We start from the raw sequence: 21873 nt of genomic DNA, 5'->3' as shown, positions 1-21873 counted from the left end.
ATGACGGTGGCCGCGCCTACGTCTTCACGCTTCCGACTCCTGCTCCGGCGCCGCAGAGTTATAACGGCTTTAGGTCAAAAAGGGTAGAATGACGCATTTCATTGTCTCCGTGGATGATTTCCGGGTTCGTATTGGACAAGTCTTTTTCAAATCCCCGCCTGAGGAGGAAGCTGCGCATTGTTGTTGTCGTTCAGTCGAATCTACAATGCAAGAAGAGGTCCAACACCTCATTCCATTAACCACCTTGCTGCTGCTGTTGTTGTTGTTCAGTCGTTCAGTCGTGTCCGACTCTTCGTGACCCCATGGACCATAGCACGCCAGCCCTTCCTGTCCTGCGTTCTCTCCCGGAGTGTGCTCAAGTTCATATTCATTGCATCCGTGATGCTATCTAGCCATCTCATCCTCTGCCGTCCCCTTCTCCTTTTGCCTTCAGTCTTTCCCAGCATCAGGGTCTTTTCCAGGGAGTTTTCTCTTCGCATTAGGTGGCCAAAATATTGGAGCTTCAGCTTCAGTATCTGTCCTTCCAATGAGCACTCAGGGTTGATTTCCTTTAGGATGGACTGATTGGACCTCCTTGCAGTCCAGGGGACTCGTAAGAGTCTTCTCCAGCACCACAGTTCGAAAGCATCAATTCTTCGGCGCTCAGCCTTCCTTATAGTCCAGCTCTCACAGCCATACATTACTACTGGGAAAACCATAGCTTTGATTAGACGGACCTTTGTCGGCAAGGTGATGTCTCTGCTTCTTACTATGCTGTCTAGGTTGGCCATAGCTTTCCTCCCAAGGAGCAAGCGTCTTTTAATTTCATGGCTGCAGTCACCGTCTGCGGTGATCCTGGAGCCCAAGAAAATAAAATCTGTCACTGCTTCCATTTCTTCCCCTTCTATATGCCAGGAAGTGATGGGGCCAGATGCCATGATCTTCGTTTTTTTAATGTTGAGTTTCAAACCAGCTTTTGCACTCTCCACTTTCACCCTCAACAAGAGGCTTTTGAGATCCTCTTCGTTTCTGCCATTAGGGTGGTATCATCTGCGTATCGGAGGTTGTTGTTAATTCTCCCAGCAATCTTAATTCTGACCTCTGATTCATCCAACCCCGCATTTCTCATGATGTACTCTGCATATAAGTTAAATAAGCAGGGCGACAATATACAGCCTTGTCGTACTCCTTTCCCAATTTTGAACCACTCGGTTGTTCCATGTCTGGTTCTCACTGTTGCTTCTTGACCCTCGTACAGGTTTCTCAGGAGACAGGTAAGGTGTTCTGGTACTCCCATCACTTTAAGAATTTGCCACAATTTGTTGTGATCCACACAATCAAAGGCTTTAGCGTAGTCAATGAAGCAGAAATAGACGTTTTTCTGGAATTCTCTTGCTTTCTCCATGATCCAGCGAATGTTTGCGATTTGATCTCTAGTTCCTCTGCCTCTTCGAAACCCAGCTTGTACTTCCGGTAGTTCTCGGTTCGCTGAAGCTGAATGCTGAAGCCTAGCTTGTAGGATTTTGAGCATCACCTTGCTGGCACGTGAAAGGAGCACAATTGTACGGTAGTTTGAGCACTCTTTGGCGTTGCCCTTCTTTGGAATTGGAATGTAAACTGACCTTTTCCAGTCTTGCGGCCACTGTTGAATGTTCCAAATGTGTTGGCATATTGAGTGCAGCACTTGAACAGCATCATCTTTTAGAATTTTAAATAGCTCAGCTGGAATACTGTCATCTCCGCTAGCTTTGTTGTTACTAATGCTTCCTAAGGCCCACTTGACTTCACTCTCTAGGATGTCCGGCTCAAGTTCAGTGACCGCACTATCATGGCTATCAGGGACATTCAGATCTTTCCTGTATCATTCTTCTGTGTATTCTTTCCACCTCTTCTTAATCTCATCTGCTTCTGTTAGGTCCCTGCCTTCTTTGTCCATTATCATGCCCGTCTTTGCACAAAACGTTCCCTTGAGATCTCCGATTTTCTTGAAGAGATCTCTAGTCTTTCCCATTCTGTTGTTTTCCTCGATTTCTTTGCATTGTTCATTTAAGAAGGCCTTCTTGTCTCTTCTTGCTATTCTCTGGAACTCTGCATTCAGTTGGATATATCTTCTCCTTTCTCCCTTGCTTTTCGCTTCCCTTCTTTCCTCAGCTACTTGTAAAGCCTCATCAGATAGCCACTTTGCTTTCTTGCATTTCTTTTTCTTTGGGATGGATTGAGTTGCTGCATCCTGAAGAATGTTACGGACCTCCATCCATAGTTCCTCAGGCACTCTGTCTATCAGGTCTAATCCCTGAAATCTATTCCTCACCTCCACTGTATATTCATCAGGGATATGATTTAGGTCATACCTGAATGGCTTAGTGGTTTTCCCTACGTTCTTCAATTTAAGCCAAAATTTTGCAAGAAGCAGCTCATGATCTGAGCCACAGTCAGCTCCAGGTCTTGTTTTTACTGACTGTATAGAGCTTCTCCATCTTTGGCTGCAAAGGACATAATCAATCTTTCGATATTGACCATCTGGTGATGTCCATGTGTAGCGTCGCCTCTTGTGCTGTTGGAAAAGAGTGTTTGCTATGATCAGTGTGTTCTCTTGGCAAAACTCTATTAGCCTTTGTCCTGCTTCATTTTGTACACCAAAGCCATGCTTGCCTGTTATCCCGGTTATCCCTGTGATTTCTTGACTTCCTACTTTAGCATTCCAATCCCGTATGAGGAAGAGGACATCTTTTTTTTGGTGTTAGTTCTAGAAGGTGTTGTAGGTCTTCATAGAACCGATCAACCTCAGCTTCTTCGGCATCAGTGGTTGGGGCACTGAGATGTTACTGAGATGTTGAATGGTTTGCCTTGGATTCGTACTGAGATCATTCTATCATTTTTAAGATTGTACCCCAGTACTGCTTTTCCCACCCTTTTGTTGACTATGAGTGCTACTCCATTTCTTCTAAGGGATTCTTGCCCACAGTAGTAGATATGATGGTCACCTGAATTAAATTCACCCATGCCTGTCCATTTTAGTTTGCTGATTCCCAAGATGTCGATGTTCAGTCTTGCCATCTCATGTTTGCCACCTCCAGCTTACCTTGATTCATTGATCTGACATTCCAGGTTCCTAAACAATATTGTTCTTTACAGAATCGGATTTTCTTTTCCCCACCAGACACATCCACAGCTGAGTGTCCTTTCGGGTTTGGCCCAGCCGCTTCACTCTTTCTGGCGCTACTTGGAAATTCCCTCTGCTCTTCCCCAGTAGTATATTGGACACCTTCCGACCTGAGGGGCTCATCTTCCGGCGTCATCTCTTTTAGCCTTGTGATACGTTCCATGGGGTTTTCTTGGCAAGAATACTGGAGTGGGTTGCCATTTCCTTCTCCAGTGGACCACATTTTGTCAGAACTCTCTGCCATGACCTGTCCGTCTTGGGTGGCCCTGCACGGCATAGCTTATGGCTTCACTGAGTTACGCAAGCCCCTTCGCCACAACAAGGCAGTGATCCACGAAGGGGAAGCTGCTCATAGAAATGGGCAAATTCAAGATCGGGGCACAACTGTCATTGGGGTGCAGAGTGTTCCTCATCCCTCCCCGAAGTGAAAGTTACCAGTAAAGAGAGGAGCCCCTATCTTTCTAATTCAAGTCCTATTTCATACCAAAATGTGTATTTTTATATATATATATATATATATATATATATATTTTAAAAATCCTTTTTCTTAAAAATGGATGACATACTGTACCTAAATATACTGTTTGAGGGTGTATAGAAATGTGCACACTCATTTATATATCTAGTATAAAGTACATTACTGATTGTTGTAAGGTTTTTAAGCTTTATTATCATATAATATTATAAAATTTATTAGTGATTTGTTATTATTATTATTTATCCTTTTTAATCTCCTTTCTTTTTTTAATTATTATTATTATCTTTATTATGAGACCGGCTAGTAAGATTTTTGGCTGGTTAAATTGTTAAGCTTGACTATTATATATTAATTGAAGAGCAATATATTGTTACTGGAAATGAATTGTAGGCCTGCTTCCTTGCTATAAGACTGATGACATGATATGATTAATCATACTGTATTGAATTGTACTATTGTCAATGTTACAGGTATCATTTTGAAGTAGAATGGGATTTGAAGCCCTTGTGTATTGGAGTTTAAATTTAATCCTTTTAAATATTTTTTTCCTCCTTTTTGTTATTGCTGTGACCTCTTAAGAATATTGTATTGTTGGGAAACTGTGGCTACCAATTAGGTTGTTGGTACTGTTTACTTCATTTATAAAGACAAAATAAAATAAAAAGTTTTTTTTTTAAAAAAAAAAGTCTTGCTAAAGCAAATTTCATTATCCCCCTATCGCAACTTGAGGACAGGGGAGTGGGGTGCGCGGTTACTCCAAACTAAGAGTGGTTTATAAGAACCTAGCAGTGTAGTTTGTGTAGTTCACTGTGATTAGACCGTTGTTGCAGTTTGGGGATACAGCTGAAGCTGAGAGTGGTGTTTGGCATCCCTGTAATGCCGTCCATTGTTAATATTGCAGGTTACCATTCAGGCTGAGGTGGCGAATGTGGTTTACGACAGCCCTACAATGTAACCCATTCTTAACACTGCAGGTTGAAGATCAGGCTGAGGCTGTGAGCATGGCTTACAATAGCCCTGCCACAATCTACTGTTAAAGGTGAGGCTGAGGCCTAAAATCCTCTATATAAACACCTCTCAGGTTGCAGTCTACTTAAATGACCACCTTCCAGCACCAGTCCGGTGCTGAGCTGCATGCTCCACGGGCAGGCATGCAGACATGTTACACTTTTAAGTGTTTTAAAATAAACATAAATACATTTCCCACATGAAATAAGACTCAAGTTAGAAATTGCATGAACTTCTGTCATTGTTGCAATCTTTTGTTTTTCCATAGGACAGCAGCCCTAAAGTAAAATCCTAGATTTCTGCATTGATTTCTATGTGCAATTCTCATTTTCGCCTCAGGGAAGAAGGCGGAAAGGCCTGCACCAACCAGTAATTCAGGGTGCAATCCTATACTTGATTCAGCAGTAGTCCTAGGATACCGGGCAGAACACCAGATACGCTGCCACTATGATAGATATTTCGGCAGAACACTGCTGTTTTTTCTGCTCCCTGTATCTAGGCTGTAATCTTAGGGTTGGTTTAGGGTTGGGGTTGGGGTTAGGGTTGACGTTGGGTTTGGGGTTAGAGTTTGGGTTAGGGTTGTATTTATTCCCATAATAACCATGAGTTATTGTTCCAGTTTTATAGACACTGAGAAATAAGTCACTCGCCCAAGGCCTTGCAGTAAATTCATGACTCAGTGGAGAATAGAAGCCAGGCAAGGCCAGCTCTAATATGCTTTTGATGGGACCTCAGCAGTTTTAAGCCAAGTTTCATAAAATAGTAGGGTTGGAAGGGGCCTGCAAGGCCATCGAGTCCAACCCACTGCTCCATGCAGGAATCCAAGTCAGAGCATCCCTGACAGATGGCTGTCCAGCCTCGTCTTGAACGCCACCAGTGTGGGAGAGCCCACTACCTCCCTAGGTAATTGGTTCCATTGTCGTATTGCTCTAACAGTCAAGAAGTTTTTCCTGATGTTCAGCCGGAATCTGGCTTCCTGTAACTTGAGCCCATTCTTCTGTGTCCTGCACTCTGGGATGATCAAGAAGAGATCCTGTCCTTCCTGTCTGTGACAACCTTTCAAGTACTTGAAGAGCGCTATCATATCTCCCCTCAGTCTTCTCAAGGCTAAACATGCCCAGTTCTTGCAGTCTCTCTTCATAGGGCTTTGTTTCCAGTGATCATCTTTGTTGCCCTCCTCTGAACCCTCTCCAGTTTGTCTGCATCCTTCTTAAAAGTGTGGTGCCCAGAACACGGCACAGTACTCCACATGAGGCCTAACCAGTGCGGAGTAGAGGGGAACTAGTACCTCCCAGGATTTGGAAGGTAAGTTTCTATGAATGCAGCCCAAAAGAGCATTGGCCTTTTTTGCAGCCACATCACATTGTTGGCTCATATTCAGCTTGTGATCGACAACAATTCCAAGATCCTTCTCGCTTGTGGTGTTGTTGAGCCACGTATCCCCCACCTTGTAACTGTGCATTTGGTTTCTTTTTCCTAGGTGCAGAACTTGGCATTTATCCCTATGAAATGTCATTCTGTTGTTTTCTGCCCAGCGCTCCAGTCTATCCAGATCACTTTGAATTTTGTTTCTGTCTTCCAAGGTATTAGCTATCCTGCCCAATTTTGTGTCATCTGCAAATTTGATCAGCATTCCCTGCACCTCCTCCTCCTCCAAGTCATTAATAAAAAGGTTGAAGAGCACTGGGCCCAGGACTGAGCCCTGCGGTACCCCACTCGTTACCTCTCCCCAGCTTGAGAAGGTCCCATTGCTAAGCACTCTTTGAGTCCGATTCTGTAGCCAACCGTGGATCCACCGGATCGTTGTTTCATCTAGCCCACTTTGAGCTAGTTTGCTCCTCAGGATATCATGGGGCACTTTGGCGAAAGCTTTGCTAGTAGTTGTAGTAATAATAATAATAATAAAATCCTCTTTCCGTACTGGGCAAAGAACACTTAAAAAAACCCATACACGTGTCAGTCCTAAACACACGCTTCAAAAAAATAGGCAGTGGCATTTACAGGGTAGTAAATAAATTTGGCTCAAGTGATAGGAAGGATAAGTGGGAATCAATATATGAAGCAAGTACGCGCTTAGGTACGTGTAGCTGTCAAGAGAAAATGGGGCGGGGCGGAGGAGGCTCACGTGACAGATTCCTCCACGACCGCCATGATTGGCGCTGTGGCGGAAGTTACGACACTCCTCCCTGACGCGGTGTCATGGAGATAGAAAAAGTTGAGAGTCGTATACCGTCAGAGATCATATGGGCACGGGCAGCCGAAATTCGAGCTTGCTTTTGCACTAACTTCCAGTGCCAAGAGTAACGTGCTTTCACCTCAGAGCCGCCAAGGGATGGAGCGATGCTCTCCTCAGTGGGCAGGTTTATGTGGTCAGATGAGTGTAGAGGAAAACATGTAAACAGTGAGGTCAGAAGAAAATGAAATGCAAAGAATACAGATTATTCCAACTACGTTAATGCTTCATCGTATTGAAACAAGCATGGCGATATCCTAAATATATGTCCACCCTCCGAGCCACGATTTGCTCCAGTTGGTGGGCCTCAGGTTCGAATGAGAAAACAAAATGGATCTCATAAGCCTCAAGTCCTGCCCCTGGGAAATATCTATGTGTATTTATTTGAATACTGGAGCTGGAGAAGACTGTTACGAGTCCCCTGGACTGCAAGGAGGTCAAATCAGTCAGTCCTAAAGGAAATCAACCCTGACTGCTCATTGGAAGGACAGATACTGAAGCTGAAGCTCAAATATTTTGGCCACAGAAAACTCTCTGGAAAAGCCCCTGATGCTGGGAAAGACTGAAGGCCAAAGGAGAAGGGGACGGCAGAGGATGAGATGGCTAGATAGCATCACGGATGCAATGAATATGAACTTGAGCACGCTCCGGGAGACAGCGCAGGACAGGAAGGCCTGGCGTGCTATGGTCCGTGGGGTCACGAAGAGTCGGACACGACTGAACAACAACAAATTTATTTGAAGCATTTTTATGCCGCTCCTCAGCCAAGAAGGCTCCCAGAGCGGCTCAGAAATAATCAGTTAAACAAGACTTGGACAACATACGGCCAATTTCGCGTTTCGCCTCTGACCAAAAGTTCAGGCTGTGTATCACTCTAAACTTTTTCCTATCTCTAAGGCGAATAAACGGGGCGCGAAATTCTTGTCTGAGGTGTTTCCGCAGGGATGAGGACGCCCGGGTCCGTTTCCCCCCTCCCCCCTCCCTTTTGTCGCTTCGCCACGGGTGACGCCACGACGCCTTCCGTGTTTGGAGCGTGGGCCCCGCCTTCGCCCGCCTTCTTTGCCCTCTTTCAGCATGGCGGCGGTGGAGGCTTTCATTTAGGGCTGGCTGGAAGCGCCGCGCGCACACGCAGGGACACACACACACACGCGCGCGCACAAATCATAACACGACCATCAGCGCGGGTCACTTCCTAAGGAGCTTCGCGCGCCCTCTCGCTTTGACCTCCTCTACTTCCTCCCGTCCTCGCGAGAATCAGGTAAACAAAGCAATAATCCCCCCAACCGTCCAGACACACACACACACACACACACACACACACGGGAGGGTCGGGGGCGAAAGAGCCCCGGTGTGTGTTTTTTCGCGCATGGTCAGCCGCGGCCGCGTGCCACCGGGGGGCGGCGGGGGAGGTCTGTGTCGGGGGCGGCTTCTCTCCACTCTTCACCCCGCCCCTTCCCCGAGTTTTTTGTGTGCTTGTGTTTACCTCAGATGGTGTGGTGTCCCCCCCACCCCCACCCCCACCCCACCCCACCCCACAGAATAGCCCCCTCCTTCCGCCGCTTTTCCTCAGAGGCTGCTCTGAGGTGCTCTTTCCTCGCGCGTGCCTGCGCTCCCCCGCGTCCCTTCCTTTCGCTGGCTTCCCTTATCGTCTCCGTGTGTGAGGCGGGACTTTCCGGGCTCTGGCATCTTCCGAGGGTTTCTGTTTGAAGGGCAAACTAATCCCCCCGGCCATAAAATGTGGGGCGGATTGAAAGGAAGTTGTGCCGGTTTTTGCGAGCGAGCGAGCGGGCGGGGGAGCAGTTTTGTTTCCACCATAGTGTAGTCATTCATGACTTGTTACTGATAATGTTGTGGTAGGCTGTGAGGGGCGAAATGCCGCTCTCTGTCTCTCTCTCTCTCGCTCTCTCTTTCTCTCCCCCCCCCCCCTTTCAAGAACATACAGCAAAAGTGTGCGTCGGCTAACGTCTGACTGTAGGGGCCTCCCCCGCCGGGTGGTGTGATGGGACTAGTGTTTCATCCTTGATAACTGGCTGCTGTGTGTGTTTTGGAAGCGGCTGAAGGGAGAAGCCCCTCCTGGAGACTGAACAGGGGTTCGTATTGCCGACGGTGTGCCCTGTCAGCCAGCAGATACCTTCCACTCCCTGAGACAGTTTCTGCTGGTGGGAGCGTGTGGCTGCACGTGTGCTTGCATGCACTCCGGCTGCCTTTGCTTTCCTCTTAATATCTTCTTGCTTTACAACTGTGTTTGCTCAACAGTTGGTAAGGATGGGTTCTTTGCATGGGTGTGGGAGAGAGCATGGGGGCATGGTACAGCATGCCCGTTGTCCTTTTTCAAGCCTGCCCTAGCAAGAGGAGGCCTGTGCGGTTGTTCCCAGACTCTGGGCCTGGTCTTCCTTTCATTTTGCATGCACTCCAGCCGACTTTTAATGGCTCCTGCCTTTGGCTGCTGAATATATGAAAGGGGGATCTTCGCATTTAGAAGTGTATATTAGAATTCTGTGGTTGTCAATGCTTCCTGGAACTTTAGTTGATTGAAGAGTGACATATTCCTTAACTGGAATATTTGCTCAGAGGTGCTTTGAAGGGAAGTCCAATGGTTCTGAACATTCCTACTTATATTGTCAACCAATATCCTGTGGTGTGTGTGTTTTGCCAGACCTACCTAGGTACACATCTAATATTGCTCATCACTGTAGAATCTTTAGATATTGATTCTACAAACCTAAGAGGTTTGTTCAGCCACTCTACTCAATATATGTCAAATGTAGAAAACTTTGAAAACAAATGGATGGTAGTTTAATTAGCACCTTAATTGCTGCTATTAAGAACTGCTAGGTTTACCTGTATGTGGATGAATTATTTGGGCTGTCTCATATGTATGAAAATATAAGTTTTAAGTGTGGAAGAAGTTGTGCTTTTGTAGGAGATAATGCACTTAAGCCTATTGAAAGCTTCACTTTTTATGCAAGATTGGAATAAGCATTCTAAAGTTAAAGTAAAACAGCTTAGACAGAAATCTACTAAGCCTTTTGATCCCCCCCCCCCTTCAGTCCTTTCAATTCTGTATGGAGCAATGGTAGATATACTTTTTAAAGATCAAGTAAAGCCAAGTGTTTAAATGCTGTTTTCTTTATATTGATAAGACTTGCCAGCATTACTTGAACTTTCTAATACTGGGTGGTGATATGTCAGATGGGTAGTGTTTTCCAAGTTCTGAAAAGCAGATATTCACAGATAAATGAGGTGATTTCTGGATGTTGGTTATTACAGTGCTGCCAGTAAACATTGATATCATTTTACAGACTTGTGCCTGTATATTTTTTGGCATCTAAGGTGCAGAGGTAAGATCTTAAGATGGAGTAGTTGGATGAACTCGCTCCACTGATAAAAAAAAGCTTAATATCCTGCTCTAGAAACAGGGTTTCCCACTATATGGATACTCACAGCTGCTTCCTAGAGTATATCATGAGGATAATTCCCAACAGGCATTAATTGACTCCACAACTGTTACTTTGTAACCTCACCTCAGGTACGCCTGTAAGTTTTTAAGCCACAAGTCAGTGAGACTATTGAGTATTTATCATGTGGTGGCTTAGCTCTGGATGGGAAAAGTTTGTTGGAGACTCAACCAGATGAGATAGTGACTGGTACAGAAGACGGTGGGGCAATGTGTTACAAAATAAGATTGCTGTTGTGAATTTTAAAAATTATGTGTGATTTGGATTATTCATATTCTGTCTAATGATTGCAGAACATGAAAGAAATTCTAAGCTGTTGGGACTCTGATAGATTTAAAGATGATGTCTTTGGGACACTCTTGTGTTACACTTTTGGGTCCCTCATAATCCTCCATAGTCGAGGCAGTAAAAGATCAATAGCTTGGCGGTATAGCATTAAATGTGTAAGGAGAGCTTCTTTGACTATAATTGCACATTTCTTCATATACTCGTATGGTATCTGAAAAGCTGTCTGTGCTATGGAATCTCATAACTGAAGACTAAAACAGCAAAGGCCCTTTACTAGAGAATTATAGCCATTTTATTCATTGGTAACTATTGCTTTTCCACGTCATAGTGTAATCTGTGGATTAGGATCACTCGCAACATCTGGGAATGTCAATCTGATTGACTATGATTTTCCGAGTAATTTGAGCAGCTCAAAGTCAACAGGATAATGAAATATTTTGATGGGTGATGGGTGTGTGTGCAGAGATATTGCACCTAAATTCATTTATACATTGTAAGCTCCACTTAGTTGCTTACTTTCAAGGTTTTGGCATAGGCCAAAGTTCCAAGCAATTAACAATCTTAATTGCTTTATTTATTTATTTATTTATTTATTACATTTATATCCCGCCTTTTTTCCTCCAAGGAACTCAAGGCGGCATACATAATACTCCTCCTCCTCCATTTTATCCTCACAACAACAACAACCCTGTGAGGTAGGTTGGGCTGAGAGTCTGTGACTGGCCCAAAGTCACCCAGTGAGCTTCCATGGCCGAGTGGGGACTAGAACCCAGATCTCCTGACTCCCAGTCCAGCACTCTAGCCACTACACCACACTGGCTTTGTGTGAGGTCAAGAGCTAGACAGATACTGCAGATTCTTACAAAAACAATAGGTAGCCATTGTTGGTCCATTAGCAAAAAACTATAGTAGGGCCGCGGTGGCTTAGCTGAACTGCAGACTGGAAGGTCGGCAGGTCAGCAGTTCGAGACCCGAGTGCTGCGTGATGGAGTGAGCTCCCGTCTTCAGTCCCAGCTTCTGCCAACCTAGCAGTTCGAAAGGAAGGAATTGCAAGTAGATAAACAGGTACTGCCTCGGCGGGAAAGGTAACAGCGTTCCGTGCACCTCGGTGTTCAGTCATGCCGGCCACATGACCACGGAAGCGTCTTCGGACAGCGCTGGCTCTTCGGCTTAGAAACGGGGATGAGCACCGCACCCTAGAGTCGGACACGACTGGTTGGGGACACCTTTACCTTTACTTTTATTACAATCAGCTAAAATGTCACAAAGCAGTGACACAACTTTGTGACGTTTTAATTGGCCCCAGTAAAGCTATTACCCTATTGTGGCTTTTGCAAATTGTTAGTTGCCAAAATCAAAAGGTGCTTGGGCTTCTTACAATACTGGGTGCATTGCCTTGTTTCAAACTTTAAGGTCTCCTTTACTTTACAAAATACACACTGGCTACATTTTATTGTATGAATAAATACAATTTATGGACTCGATGGCCTTGTAGGCCCCTTCCAACCCTACTATTCTGTGATTCTATTATAATTGTTGTAAACCACTGAGAGAGCAACCTAGACTTTTAGCTAGCTTTGATGTTTTAAATCTGTATTTTAAATCTCTGCACTGCTGCTAGGTTTTTTTCTGGTTGTACTGTTATATTATGGTTTTAAGCTTTCATATTTTATATTGCTTTATGCTGTGCTTTGTGGCTTTAATTTTTGTAAGCCCCCCAGAGAGCTTCAGCTATTGGGCAGTATAGAAATAAATATATAAAATGGGGTGGCATAGAAGTGTAATAAAATACATAAGAAAACCAAAATATGATATTTATCAACCCTGATCAGAGTTTCCAGAGCACCATTTTGAGAAGGCAGATAGGTGACAGGCCAAATCCCCACACCCTCCTCACCCTGAAAATAGCCTGCTGACAAGTCTCATTGCCAGATCTACAATAACACTGTTCTTCCATCCCAGAAGCAGTATTGTAGCAGTGCATGCAGTAGGGTTTGAAAACATTTTGGCACAAAAAGCATTTCAGTAATGTATCTTAATTACAAGACAAGATGTCAAGTGTGTTTCCAAGTCTTTCTTGCTATTTTGCATATGATTCTTGGCTGTAATACGTTCTGTAGCAGGGGAGTCAGGCCTGCGAAATAGCCTGTAAAAGATTCCAGGCATACTCAACAATAGAAGAAGAAGCAAGGCTTCCTGGAGAGTTGTCTAAAAGTAGTATCAATTCTGCTTATGAAAATGAATGAATTGTGAGGGTTAGAAACTGATCATGTACAGTATGTTACTAACTTATTACTTATAGAGAGGCTGAATTCTTTGCATAAGATTTTACCGTGGAAGATGCTGCAGGGCTGGCTGGCTACATATGAACAATTGTTTTGAAGGAGTGGTTCTGAAGAACAATGGCATTTTCAGAATTCATTGCCAAATGAAAAAGTAATGCCAAGCAACTCCCCAGACAACTGAAATGCACAACTGTGGATATCCTAACTAAAGTGGTCCTTGCCAATCTTTTTATAAGAACTGGAAGGTAGTCAATATCACACAAATTTCGTCCAAGATTTGGGAGGTCCAGGAAATTTGCTGGGAAAGTATAGTGTAGCAGTTAGAATGTTGGTCAAGGACACAGGAGACCCAGATTCAAATCCTCACTCTGGTATGAAACTCACTGGGTGACATAGCTTGGTTACTCTCAGCCTAACCTACCTTACAGGGTGGTTGTGGGGATAAAACGGAGAGGGGGAGAGAACCGTGTATGCTCCTAAAAGCTTCTTGGGGGTAAGGTGGGATATAAATGTAGTCAGTTATCAATAGATAAAAGTAACAAATGCCTCAGATCAGAGGTTGGCAGTGTGGCACTCGTGGGTGCACTGACACTTGCCAGGACCCCTGGTTTTAGGCTTCTGAGCCACTGTGGATGCCTGAAACAGCCAAACCTAGTTTCAGAACAAATTGGATTTGGCCACTATAGGCTACCTTAATGGCTTGCTGCAGATTTTTGGTGACAAACTGGCAGTGCTTTTGCCACTGCCGCAAATTGTGGGGATGACAGGGGCTGCAGCAGGGGTAGTAAAGATTGCATGCAGTTCATGGGCTGCGTGTTGTCCACTGCTGCCTTAGATGAATAGATTGAAGGCATTAATTAAGGATAGGGGGATTAACACAGAAAAAGTTGTGCTGAGGGAAGATTGGCCTTGTTTCTGTAAGCAAAAATAAAATTGTGCATGTATAGCAATCAGAATCCTATCATTTCTAGGGTTGTTTCGCATATAGTACCAAATCATAGACTATTCCTCCATGGTTTGGAATCATGCGTACTGCAATTTCTGCAAAAGCAGAAGTGACTGATTAAAGCACCACTTGAGGACAAGGAAGGGTGAGGAGGGACTCATTTCTGTACATGTGAACCAAGTGAATGAATTACATGTCAGTGTTGAATTTGGCAAAACAGAGGGCTCGCTTCTTACACAGTGGAAGATAGTGTCAAGCCTGGTATCAGCACATGGCATCCTCAGGCAGCTATCAGGGTTCTTGCACCCTGGCAGGCCCCACCTCTAGCCCTGTCCTGGGCCCCTTTTCTTAAAAGCAATGGGGTCTGGGAGTTACCACTTTTACTTCCTACAGTGCCCCAATGTAGTGTCACTCCAGGACATTGTCAGAAATTTCAGTGGCAGCTCCTGCCAACCAGTATTTATTCAGAATGCTGCTGCTGCCACCAGGCCTTTGGATGGTAGTAATTTTGAATAAGGTTATGTAGGCTTCAGGTTCTTACAATCATTTCCTAGGGAGGAAGGCAGAGTATTTCTTTCTCCTGCCATTTGTCCCTATACTATGCACTCTTGCTGTTGATACACTATAGTGAAGTTTCGGGGTCTCTTAAAAACATGTTCATCAGTAGAAACTGTAAGGATGAAGGGAAGGGACAGGTTTCCTATTATGGCGTTATGCTCCCCATCTCTTAATACCTAACATATACAAAGAGTGAAGGTTTTGTGAGTTCAGTAACCAAATAAAACACACAGTGCTAGTAAGTCCCCATATCTGAGTTGTAGGCAGCACTGAAAAAGCCACCGTGACCTGTTTCAGATCAGTTTATGCATTCAGGGGAACTAGTGGTAAAGCTCTTCCTACTTCAGGCTGTAAGTGGTAGTTTCATATTTGAATGGTCCCCTGTTTAAAAAAACAACCAAAGCAGTCACTCCCTAGACATTGAAAATGTGCATGTTAAAAATAAGGACTTACCCTTTAAAAATAATTATGAGACAGCTTTTCATTTATGAACATATTTTGAAAACCGATTAAGCACTAAGCATCGTAGATGCATTTTGCTCCACACACATACACATGCATACCAATTTGGGGGCCTCCAGGGACTTGTGTGTGGGGGTCTCTATTCTATTTTTGAAGTGATTGTTAGGGAAGGGTTTGGTGGGGAGGATGGTGTTTGGTGGTTCCCAACCTGAACAGTACAATATAGAGTGGGGTTAAAGCCCCTCTTCCCCCACTGTGTTGCCAGTCCAGACATGAATGTTATAGAGCTTAGTGAGGCAACTACTAACCTGGGTGCTATAGCTTAGGAACAGTGGGTCAACCCCACTTCTGTGCTGTATTGGAGAGCTTGGGACCAGATGCACAGCAGCCTGTGAAGCTGGTCCTGAACCTGAGTTCTATAGTGATGTAGGTTAATGGGGAAGGTTTGGGGCCTTTAAACCTGAGCAGTATAGCGGGGGAGTGGTGTTAAATTCTCTCTCCCCATTCTCTCTGTTGAGTTGTTTCCATGGTCAACAAGATTGTTAGAAACTGGTAAAAGCCCTAGCAGTGATAGCATGGAGGAGAAATTGGCGGAGCGGCCAAAACGGGGCGTTCTGGCAGGAAAGGCAGAAATGCCAGTACAACACATCCTATTTGTTGTCCGGCAGCCTCCTCCTGCGCTCCACCTTTCTGCGGCCAGGCAGCTGAAATCGGCTGTCTAGTCGCAAATGTAGGGCAGGAGCAGGATGGAGGGAACGATCCCCTCCGTGCTTCTCCTGCCCTGCATTGGATAGGTGGTCGCCTCCGAGTTTGGAGGCAGCTGCCTATCCCCATAGGATTGCACCCTTAGTCAACCTGCTGTAATGCTTAGATTGCTTATGCACACTGTCTCCACTTGTCCACCAAATGTTTCTGTATGTTGATATGTGAACCAGTGGTACTCTAGTGAGTGTGTGCTTGCACAATTGCACTTAAGTGAATAACCTGAATATGGTTCTAAACTTTAATTTTTTAATCTTTCATTGTTTAGATCTTGAACAGAGAAAACATTACGTGGTCCACAATCCCGTGGAATATTGGAAGCCAACCAAATGGCATCCTCTACTGCTGTGCCTGTAGGTTTTCACTATGAAACAAAATATGTTGTCCTCAGCTATTTGGGTCTCTTGTCACAGGAAAAGCCTCAGGAGCAACACTCTCTGCCACCTCAAGGTAATGTATTCATAATGTATTTAAGGATACAATTAGATATAAAATTGTGTGTGTGTGTGTGTGTGTGTGTGTGTATATATATATTAATATTGCAAAATGTGAAAACTGTAGGACTTTATTTTGATAAAATAAAAATGATAAAATGTACAAACATTTGGAAACAAATACTTTGAAGGAGGACAGTGATTGAAATATTACAGTTTCTTCAACTGAGTAACTAAAGTGACATTGTAAGTGTTTCAGAGTATTAGGGCACAATCCTATGGGGATAGTCGGCTGCCTCCAAACTCGGAGGCGGCCAGCTATCCAATGCAGGGTGGGTGGAGTGTGGAGGAGATCTTCTCCTCTGCACTTCAGCCTCCCTGCATTTGTGGCTAGATGACTGATTTTGGCTGTTTAGCCAGGGCACCTCAGAGCGGGGGGAGGAGGCTGCACAGTGGGTAAGAAGCGTTGTACTGGTGCTTCAGCAGTCCCTTCCCCACCCCCAGGAATGCTCCCTTTTCAGCTGCTCTGCACTTCTCTTCCGAGTGTGGAGCTGGGGACGACTTGTGCCTATGAGGTCGGGGGGGAGGGCAGTAAGTCGGATTTCTGGGAACCAAGCTTGGAGCGCTGGCTCTGAGCTCAGTTCTCATAAACTGAAAAATCTTATTGCCGTCCAGACACTGTCTAGTGACTGTAGGATTGTGTCCTAAATCTTCCTTGTTTTATTTAATTTTTTGGCAATCTGGGTGGTATGATGCAATTCATGTGCATTAGGGCCAGTCTTTGTTCCAGAAATCAGTTTGGTTTCATACTGATTCTAAATGTTAAGTATGTGGGTAGTGCCTAACAAGTGGGTCATGGTAATAACCAGAATTGGAGTTAACAGTAGGAAATAAATTACATTAGTTTCTTATTTTTAAATGATAAATTATATTTTTCTCTAGTATATTTATAATTGCCATTTGGCTCTGAAAAGTTGCCAATAATTTTCTAGCTTCATTAAAATTATTATTTTTAATACGCTTCTGTTTAATTTGATTACATAAAGCTATCTAAAAACTTGTCATTTTACTTTTTGTTCAGCACAAATCTGATGTTCCTTTGGAAATGTTATAATTGCAGTTTCCCCAAAAAGAATGGCTTACATCTACTTCATTTTTAATTAATTAGTTTGTTCTCCATGTTTGTTTTGTGCATTATTGTAAAAATTTTGAACATGTGAGGTTTATGATAACTTAAGCTTGCCCACCCATATAAAAAGGAGGTAAGCAGAAGTAATTCAGCTCTCTCTTAGTTGTGCCTCCATGTTTGTCATCCATGTGTAGAAAGTATAAACAGTGTATCTATTTTTTGAGGCTAGAAGAACTTCTGCTTTTAACTGTCCATAGACAGAAGCAGCACAGGGCTTGCTGCTCACCATCTGCCCCAATAGGATGTGAGGAGGGTAGTCCAAGAAATGGCCCAACTGGTGAAGCACCTGAAACTGGTAGACAACACTAAACCACCTTTTTATCTATTTTTATTTTATTATATATTCCTTGTGGGTGTTTATATACCATCCTTTAATAAAATTATCAGGGGAGTTTACAATTAAATCCAGGAAAAAATACCAAAACAGCTTTAGCTAAGGAGCTGCTGCAGCTGAAACCTTCTAAACAAAATGCCTTCCTTCATTTAAAAGGCCCTCTGAGGTAACTACAGTATTGTCGATTCAATATTCAACAATGGATTTTTTGCAGCTCTAGTTTGAGACAGGATATTTTTGTGTAATCTTTTGCAACCAATATTGTTTGAAAACAGCCCTGGTGACATCAATTTCACAGCCCATTTTTTCATAGTTTCAGTTGCCACTCAAAGCCTTCATTCATTTTAGCAACATGTTTGATGGCCTGGATAACAGTATGGGCTCTTATAGGAGGAAGGCAGGGTTCAATAGTACTCAAGTTGCAAACCTAATCTTTCAGAGGGAATGTGACTTTGTCTGGGACAAGCAAACACTCATGCTCTGTTTGACTTGGGTCTCCAATAATTAACATCTTATCTCTTCTGCATTCCATTTTGCATTATTAGCTGGAGTGGTGTTTGTTTTGAACTCCCTGATACAATTAGGGATTATGGGGTCATGACTCTGAATCAATTATAATCAATTCAGTATTGTGTCTCTAGAAAAGACAGTATTTTATTTAAAACATTATGTGTTACCGCCTTATAGCTGGAAAATGAGACTCTGGGGCTGTTTGCACGAGACATTTAAGCCTCTCATAACACCTGTCGGTAAGGTTTGTATGGCATGACTACCCATAGTCTGGGGCTGAGTATTCAGGATGGTGCCCATGGGCTCTACAACTCATCATTGCTTAAATAATCCACAATGAGCCTACTAATGGCAAGAATACAGTGGGCCAGTTCTCATGTCAGTGCAGCAAATCATGGGTTAATTAACCCACAATTTGCCAGGATGCATGTGAGCTACTGATTGGAGGTTGTGAACATGACGTGCAAATCCAGACCGATGGGTTGTTTAACGGCTAAACAACGCAGCAGTTAACCCATGGTTTGTTCTTGGGTTAACCATTGGATTGTTTAGCAGGTTCACACATCACGCTCACAGCCGCTGATTGGAGGTTATTTACAGAAACCAGAAGCGGCTCGCAGGCAGCACACGTCCCCACAAATTGTGGGTTAAATAACGCACGATTTTCTGCCATGACAAGCGAAGTAACTTGTGGTCCTTTTAGCTTAGGACTAACATTGAGGAGCCATCAATGTCTGCCCTAACCTGTCAGCACATTTGACTTCCTGCAGAATCTGGCAATGCCGCTCCTGAACCGACCAGAGGGCATCACTTGAGAACCCAGGAGGCTGTTCCAAGTGATCCAGAGCCTGGTTGGTCCAGTTGTTCTGGAACCGCTGGAGCATTCTAAGGCTTCCTGTGAGGCCTTGGCAAGGCACTTTGCAGATAAAATTGATCGGATTAGGAGTGTTATTCCGTGCGCTTTGGATACAGTTAGTGAGCAAGAGGCGGTCTGTGGCAACCCGGTTTTGTGGGATAGGTTCCAGCTGCTTCCTTCTGATGAAGTGGACAAGGTGCTTTCATCTGTAAGGCCGACCACCTGCTTACTTGATCCTTGCCCATCTTGGCTCATTATGAGCTTCAGAGAGAGGCTGGGTGAGGGGATCAGTGTGGTGGTAAACGCCTCCCTTGAGGTGCCATCAGCTCTCAAGGAGGCAGTGATAAGACTGCTCTTAAAGAAGCCCTCCTTGGATCCCCGAGTTCTGAACAATTTTCGCCCAGTCTCGAATCTGCCATTTTGGGATAAGGTGATTGAGCGGGTGGTGGCGATGCAGTTGAAGGCACACTTGGAAGAAGCTGATTATCTAGATCCATTTCAGTTGAGCTTCAGGCCTGGGCATGCGACAGAAACGGCCTTGGTGGATGATATGAGGAGGGCTTTGGATAGGGGCGAATGCTCCTTCCTTGTTCTCCTCGACCTCTCAGCGGCCTTTGATAGCGTTGACCACAGTATCCTCCTGGACTGCCTGGAGGGGTTGGGCATTGGAGACACCGTATTACGGTGGTTCCAGTCCTTCCTCTCCGGCAGGTATGAGAGGGTAGCACTGGGAGAGGAGGTTTCAGACCTGTGGCCGCTCACTTGTGGGGTGCCACAGGGTTCCATCCTCTCCCCGATGCTATTTAACATCTATGTGAAGCCGCTGGGGGCTATCATCAGGAGGTATGGGGTGAAGTGTCATCAATATGTGGATGACACGCAGCTCTACCTCTCTTTCAAATCTTCACCAAGGTTGGCCATAGAATCCCTGTCCAAATGTCTGGAGATGGTGAGTGGCTGGATGGGGGGGAAATAAGCTGAAGCTGAACCCTGGCAAGACCGAGGTACTTTTGGTGGGACACAAGAGGAGGTTGGGGGATGTTGACCTGGTGTTGAATGGGGTATGGCTACCGTTGAAAGAGCAGGTCCGCAGCCTGGGGATCATTTTAGACTCCCAGCTGTCCATGGAGGCTCAGGTGTCAGCTGTGAGCTGGACAGCGCTGTACAAACTCCATCTGATACAGCGGCTGCACCCCTACCTTCCCGACCATCTGCTCCCATCGGTAGTACATGCCCTGGTCTCCTCTCATTTAGAGTACTGTAATGCGCTCGGTTCGGAAGCTGCAGCTGGTACAGAACGCGGCGGCTCGCCTGATTAAAGGCAGCTGCCGGTGAGATCACATCACTCCAGTGCTGAAGGAGTTGCACTGGTTACCAGTTGTTTACTGGGCCAAATCCAAGGTGTTGGTTTTGACCTTTAAAACCCTATATAGTTCTGGCCCAGCCTATCTTAAGGAGCGCCTCCAGCAACACCAGACAGGCCGCTTAACAAGATCAGCCTTGGATGGCCTTCTCTCTGTCCCATCAGCCAGGACGGCTAGACTGGTGAGGATAACAGAGAGGGCCTTCTCTGTGGTGGCCCCCACTCTGTGGAACTCCCTCCCTAGAGAACTCCTCCATGCCCCTCTTTAATGAGCTTCCGCTGTGCATTAAAAACATGGTTGTTCAGGCAGGCATTTGGGGTGGGTTAGGGAATTTTAGAAATATGATGTTTTTAATGTAGAATTCTATTGTTTTAAACTGTTTTTATTATTGTACATCGCCCAGAGTGGCTGGGTGACCAGCCAGATGTGCGATTAATACATTTAAAAATAAATAAATAAATAAAACAATATAGTATGCTTTATTTTTCTTGAAGTAGACAGGCATTTTGATTATATTTTCTTCTGTTTATTTGCAAACACCTTTGTGAATAAAGGGGAGAAATAACAAAATATAAGAAAATAGTTCTAGTTCATTGTTGTTGTTCAGTCGTTCAGTCGTGTCCGACTCTTCGTGACCCCATGGACCATGGCACGCCAGGCCTTCCTGTCCTGCGTTCTCTCCCGGAGTGTGCTCAAGTTCATATTCATTGCATCCGTGATGCTATCTAGCCATCTCATCCTCTGCCGTCCCCTTCTCCTTTTGCCTTCAGTCTTTCCCAGCATCAGGGTCTTTTCCAGGGAGTTTTCTCTTCGCATTAGGTGGCCAAAATATTGGAGCTTCAGCTTCATTATCTGTCCTTCCAATGAGCACTCAGGGTTGATTTCCTTTAGGATGGACTGATTTGACCTCCTTGCAGTCCAGGGGACTCGTAAGAGTCTTCTCCAGCACCACAGTTCGAAAGCATCAATTCTTTGGCGCTCAGCCTTCCTTATAGTCCAGCTCTCACAGCCATACATTACTACTGGGAAAACCATAGCTTTGATTAGACGGACCTTTGTCGGCAAGGTGATGTCTCTGCTTCTTACTATGCTGTCTAGGTTGGCCATAGCTTTCCTCCCAAGGAGCAGGTGTCTTTTAATTTCATGGCTACAGTCACCGTCTGCGGTGATCTTGGAGCCCAAGAAAGTAAAATCTGTCACAGCTTCCATTTCTTCCCCTTCTATATGCCAGGAAGTGATGGGGCCAGATGCCATGATCTTCGTTTTTTTAATGTTGAGTTTCAAACCAGCTTTTGCACTCTCCTCTTTCACCCTCAACTAGAGGCTCTTTAGATCCTCTTCGCTTTCTGCCATTCGGGTGGTATCGTCTGCATATCGGAGGTTGTTGATAATTCTCCCAGCAATCTTAATTCCGACCTCTGATTCATCCAACCCGGCATTTCTCATGATGTACTCTGCATATAAGTTAAATAAGCAGGGTGACAATATGCAGCCTTGTCGTACTCCTTTCCCAATTTTGAACCACTTGGTTGTTCCATGTCTGGTTCTGACTGTTGCTTCTTGACC

The 21873-nt window shown here is 44.7% G+C and overlaps 1 protein-coding gene across 3 annotated transcripts in view; it reads left to right on the top strand.

The window, feature by feature from the left end:
* Positions 1-7922: 7922 nt before the first annotated feature.
* Positions 7923-21873, top strand: part of BCL2L13 (BCL2 like 13) — a 58368-nt gene continuing 44417 nt past the window's right edge. The window contains exons 1-2 of one of the 3 annotated variants that reach the window (XM_084809280.1): positions 7923-8119; positions 15889-16070. In XM_084809280.1, coding sequence (XP_084665406.1) covers positions 15950-16070 — 121 coding nt within the window. In that variant the 5' untranslated portion in view covers positions 7923-8119; positions 15889-15949. Of the gene's footprint in view, positions 8120-8142; positions 11673-15888; positions 16071-21873 lie in introns of those variants that run through there. The other 2 variants (XM_084809282.1, XM_084809281.1) reach the window with 2 other exon arrangements.

This window comes from Heloderma suspectum, chromosome 7, assembly GCF_057233095.1.
Source record: "Heloderma suspectum isolate Gila_16-S chromosome 7, 16-S_ref, whole genome shotgun sequence".
In the NCBI taxonomy this organism is placed as follows: Eukaryota; Metazoa; Chordata; class Lepidosauria; order Squamata; family Helodermatidae; genus Heloderma; species Heloderma suspectum.
The sequence above is the reverse complement of the archived record's forward strand: the minus strand, read 5'-3'. Positions and strand labels throughout refer to the sequence as shown.